This window comes from Carlito syrichta, unplaced genomic scaffold, assembly GCF_000164805.1.
Source record: "Carlito syrichta isolate Samal-C Ts95f unplaced genomic scaffold, Tarsius_syrichta-2.0.1 Scaffold135673, whole genome shotgun sequence".
NCBI lineage: Eukaryota > Metazoa > Chordata > Mammalia > Primates > Tarsiidae > Carlito > Carlito syrichta.
Genome location: NW_007079769.1, coordinates 7,246 through 12,353, shown reverse-complemented (window position 1 = coordinate 12,353; position 5,108 = coordinate 7,246). Strand labels below are relative to the sequence as shown.

At 59.1% G+C, this 5,108-nt stretch overlaps 1 protein-coding gene across 1 annotated transcript in view; it reads right to left on the bottom strand.

The window, feature by feature from the left end:
* Positions 1 to 4,174: 4,174 nt before the first annotated feature.
* ZNHIT1 (zinc finger HIT-type containing 1) overlaps positions 4,175 to 5,108 on the bottom strand; it is a 5,007-nt gene continuing 4,073 nt past the window's right edge. Inside the window, exons 2-4 of the mRNA XM_008049478.1 lie at positions 4,775 to 4,854; positions 4,506 to 4,675; positions 4,175 to 4,411 (exon numbers count right to left, since the gene is read on the bottom strand). Of these exons, the coding sequence (XP_008047669.1) occupies positions 4,390 to 4,411; positions 4,506 to 4,675; positions 4,775 to 4,854 (272 nt within the window). The 3' untranslated portion in view covers positions 4,175 to 4,389. The remainder of the gene's footprint in view (positions 4,412 to 4,505; positions 4,676 to 4,774; positions 4,855 to 5,108) is intronic.

Genomic DNA, 5,108 nt, shown 5'->3' with positions numbered 1-5,108 from the left:
GACCCGGCAGCTGGCGTGCGCGTGGCTGGGGGGGGTCCGCTCAGACACGGTCCTGGGCTGTGGACCGGCCCGCCCCGGCCCGGGGGCCACTGAGCCGAGCACACTGTGAGGCCGGGCAGGGGCCACTAGAAAGGCGCCTGGCAGCCGGCGAAGAGGCGCACGGGGCCTGTCCCAGCGCTGTCCTCGCAGCACTGGCGCGTGAGCGTCACTCGGGGCGCCCTGGGTTCCGACGGCCGCCGCCCCTTCCTCCTCCGTCTTGCCGGCTCACACGCGTCGACCCTCCCGCGATGGAGGGGACTCCCACATCCACAGTCCGCTTGGGCCCTGCCTCCCGAGCTCGGGACATGGACCGCAGGACGTTCTGCCAGGCTGGCCTCAGACACATCAAATTCGTCCCTGTGCTGCAGCGCTGCAGCTCCTGTGCTTTCTGCTGTCCGCCTGGCCTGGCTGTCACCTCCGGCCACTGCCCCCTCCCTGCTCTGCCACCCCCGCCCCTCCATTTTGCACTAAACCCTACTGATGGCCCTCTGTGCTGACCGGCTCCACAGCCATTCACTGACTGGACGTCCTCCATATCCACCGTCTTCTCTTCCCTTCTCACTCCCGGGGCTTGAGTACCCCATCCTCTCTCGCCCGGACTCCTTGCAGGATCCCCCGGACTGGGCTTCACATGGCCAAGGTTCCCAGTCCACCCCACACTCCTCTGGGGAAGGACCCTCCATGGCCCGCCTGGGCCGCTCACGGCACCTCAGGAAAAAAGCCCCAGGCAGCATAATCTCGACACGACACTGACACAACACTGGGCCCAGACCCGCCTTCCCACCTCCGCTTCGTACTGTCCCCTGGATAAACCAAGCTCTCCAGCACCCCTGGGCCTCAGACACACCTTCGCATCAAGGCTCCTCACGGGGCTCCCCCATGAACACTGGTGTCTGGAGCTGTTCCCCACACAAAGTGTCCCACGCGTCTGCAAAACTCTATCCTCCCCCACCACTCAGCTTCCATAAAGTGTGTGGATGTCCCATCGGCCAAGTCCAGAGTCAATGTGGAAAGGGCTGCCAAGAGCTCAGGCACTGGGGTGGCGTCTCACAGGGGCCCTGGTGCGTCACCTGCCACTGACAAGTCCTGGCCGTGTGACTTCCCGTTGGCACGCCGATAGGGAATTTCTCTCTCAAAGATGGGATGCCTCAAAGGCCATGACATGAGAGTCCTCCCCACAGTGAAGGAGGACAAGAGCCAATCACGACTCGTGACACCCCCAGGCACCTCCAAGAATTTCCTCTGGCCCACCTCCACGCCTCTATGTCCTTTTCCAAAGGCCAACCCGCCTGTTCTCAGCTCCCTTCCCTTTCAGGAAAACCAACCTCAGCCAAGTTCCACAATAAGCATTGACTGCATGCCTCAAACGGTCACTAGGTTGAGTTCCTTTTTCTTTTGTTTTTTTTTTGGGGGGGTTGGAGTCTCACTCTGTCGCCCAGACTGGAGTGCAGCAGCACACCCCTGGCCATGCAGCCTCGACCTGCTGGGCTCCGGCGATCCTTCCGCCTCAGTCTTCCAAGTAGCCGGAACTAGAGGCACACACTACCATGCCCGGCTAATTTCTTATTTATTGTAGAGATGAAGTCTCGTCAAGTTGCCCATGCGGGTCTCAAACCCGTGGGCTCAGGCAATCCACTCCTCTCGGCCTCCCAAAGTGCTAGGATTACAGGCTGAACCACCGAACCCAACCCCTTTTTCTTTTTTTAATTTTTGAGTTGGCGTCTCACTTCGTTGTCCAGGTTGGAGGGCAGTGGCATGACCATGGCTCACCTCAGCCTTGAACTTCTGGGCTCAGGTAATCCCCCTGCCTCAGCCTCCCAAGTCACTGGGACTACAGGCACAGGCCACCACATCCAGCTAATTGATAAATGTCTTTATAGAGAGGAGGACTCACTATGTTGCCCGTACTGGTCTTGAACTCCTGGGCTCAAGCGACTCCCCCCACCTCAGCCTCCCAAAGTGCTGGGATGACAGGTGTGAGCCACCGTGCCCGGCCCCCTATTAGGATGACTTTCAATGTCCCTCCAGTGTGGCTGTGGCTACAAAGGGCTAGGACACATCTATCTTCTTTCACACTTCCTAAGCTGCTTCTCTACCAGGAACCAGAGTGGGCCCTGGGACACAGCCCCGCCCTCAAAGACTCACAACCTAAACGGCTGGGTACCCAACACAGCCAAGGTGCTGGGCAGCCACCAGGGAGCTGGCTGTCAGAAAGCCCAACCACAGACTGCCTTGGGTCTCGGCAGTAATATCAACAGCTCGTATTTACCAAGGACTCACTAGCTGCCAGGCCCCGGGCTAGGTGCACTGTCTCATAAGATCCCTATAATAGCTTTAAGGTGGCTCTAACAGTGAGAGAGGTGAAGTGACCTAAGCTACACCAGCAAGTAGCAGGACCAGGAATTCTCCAAGACTGAAGACACAACTACCCTGCTTCCCAGAATTCTTGACTCTCCTAATTCACGTCAATTACGTTCCATGCTCATTGAGATAGTTAAGAATAAGTCCTCATCTCCAGGCTTCCAGATCCTGACACTAAGCTCTCCTTCCCATGTTCCCAGGAATGGACAGTCTATCATATAATATGGGGTTTAACTTCTAGAAGCTTTTGGCACAGGGTCTCTTTCCCAAAGACCAGGTGACTCCCGAGGTAGGGAACAAGTCTGTCTCGCCTAGCATGACAGAAGCTCGCCAAGATGCTTCAAGGCTTTCCTTGGGGAGTTATAATTTTCAGTAGGGGTCCAGGGAGCCTTGAATCAGCTTCCTAGAGGATGTCAGTGAATGGCTGTGGAGCCACTTAGCATCAGAGCAACGGGAAGCCCTTGGGGTCTGGCTTTGTCCTCTCAAGGTCCTTCGGGAAGGGGGAGTGCAGGACTCGGAGAGAAATCTTGCACCAGGTAGAAGCTGTGTGAGTCTTTCTAGAGCACCAAAGAAACAGGGTCAGTGAAGCCAGAAAGCAAACCCAACAAGAGACTGCGTGACACAGCGCCAATCAGACGGGAACCCCGAGGCAGACGTCCCCGAGAAGCACAGGTGGCACGGCTGCCTTCATGACGCAGCCTCGAGCATCGCAGAGCCTCACTTCTGCCATTCTCTCTGGCTGAAGCCGTCATGAGCCTGCCCAGATTCTAGGGGAGAGGAGCAAGCACCCCACCTCTTGATGGAAGGACCAGGGCTGAACTTAAAGTCGCTTTTTAAACCACCACACCTGACTTCTCTCCAAATGCTGACATCGCCACCATCCAATATAAGGCTGTCACCAACACCACCTGTCCAGCTGCAAGTCTACAGAGAAAGGGAAAACAGTTCCACAGGAAAGCGCCAGGAACATCCGGGCCAGCCCCCAAGCAAGCACCCAAAAGTGGGGCAGGAGCCTAAGGTGCCTAACACCAACTTTGCCAGATCTCATTAACCTCTCAATGGGGTCATCTGTTCAACACATTTGCTAAGCACTTCCTTGCTGTGCTTAAGAGGGCGCCAGGCCTTACGGACAGCAACTCCAAGGGGCTTACAGGTGACAGCGCCAATCCACTAAGACAAGATGTGGGCCTAAGAAGCTCTAGAACCACGAGGCACAGCACCTAGGGTGCCCCAGGCCAGGAGCCTCTAGCCGTGAATTTCCCCTTGCTTCCCAGAAGTGTCTGGGTCTTCTGTGCTGCGGAAGACTTCACATGCTGCAGCCCCTGACAACAGGGCCTTCCTAAGGACAACTGCTCCCTCGGATGGGTAGCACCAAGGACAAGGGTGGCCTCTCCCATTTGGCTAAGTACCTGACGACAAAGACAGGACTGGTTCCTTCTGCCGTGTCACTCTGCACCCATTCCCCGGCCCTTCTGCCACCTCCCTGTCACCCAGCCCTGGAACCCAGCTGCACTTTGAAAACACTCAGAGCAACTAGAGAAATAAAAAAGCAGGACAAACTAAGCCAACAGCCCAAAAGGCATAAAACAGCATCCAAGAAGGGCAGAGACACAGGAGGTGGCCAGAATAGAAGAGGAGAGAGTCTCTCGCAGCCGGGACACAGAGGGGCAGAGAGTGGAAGCAGGGAGTGGCAGGGAGGAGGAACGGAGGCGGAGCATTGAGTAGGAGAGAAGGCAACCGTCACCCTCACCCCAAACACCCATGACCAAACAGGCAGGCTCCTGGCACGAGGCCTTTTATTCCAGCAGCGCTCGGTGGGCTTGGCCTGCCTCCTGCCAGTCCCTGGGAGTGAGACCGGTCTTCCCTGGCAGGCAAGATGCACTTCCTTAGGTGCGCCAGCGGCTCGCCCTCGGTCCGGAGGGAGCTCCCTCCTCTCGGGGCTACCTTTCAGAGGCCAGGCGGCGCACAGAGGCCCTGGGGACGCCCGAATCACACGGTCCACTTCAGACATCTGCAGGCAGAGAAGAAAGCCCAGGCTGAGGACGGAGGTCTGGGGGGCCGCGGGAGGAAGAAGCGGGCGTGGCCCGGGCAGGTCGCAGGCTCACCTGGTCTCCTGGTGGGTCCCCAGACAGCGCACGGTGCAGTACCGGGCGCCACAGCTGACGCAGGTGTACGGGGAGGGGAAGCCGCAGACCGCGCAGAAGGGGCGCTGGGGCCGCGCCGGGGGCCCCGCACAGGCCGTCAGGTAGTTGGGGCCCTCCGCCACGCTCAAGTTCTGCGGAGACGGGAGGCGGGCTCTGAGGCTCCTGCCCCCACCCACGGAGCAGACGCCTGCGGGGACAGGCTCTCCTCCGCGGACCCAGCCCCGTCTCACCTGCTCCTCCAGTAAGGCCTGAAAGTTCTTTCGGAAGCGGAGTTTGAAGTGGTCACCTCGCGTTTTCTTCTTTTTCTTTCCTAGGGGGCAAAGGCAGTCAGTCGCTCGACCCGCCCCAGGAGGGCCCAGCGTTCTCTGGCTCCTGGCTTCCGATGCCCACGTGCCCGGTCCCTGCCGGTGCGCCCCTGGGCTGCAGACCCTCTCCCAGCCCGCGCCCTTCTCCCCGTTTCTCCAGGCCCGGCTGACGGCCATCCCCGCGCCCCCGCACGGAGGCTTCTCCTCGGAGCTGCTTTACTTCACAAGCGCAGGGGGGAGGCGACGCAGACGGGAGAGC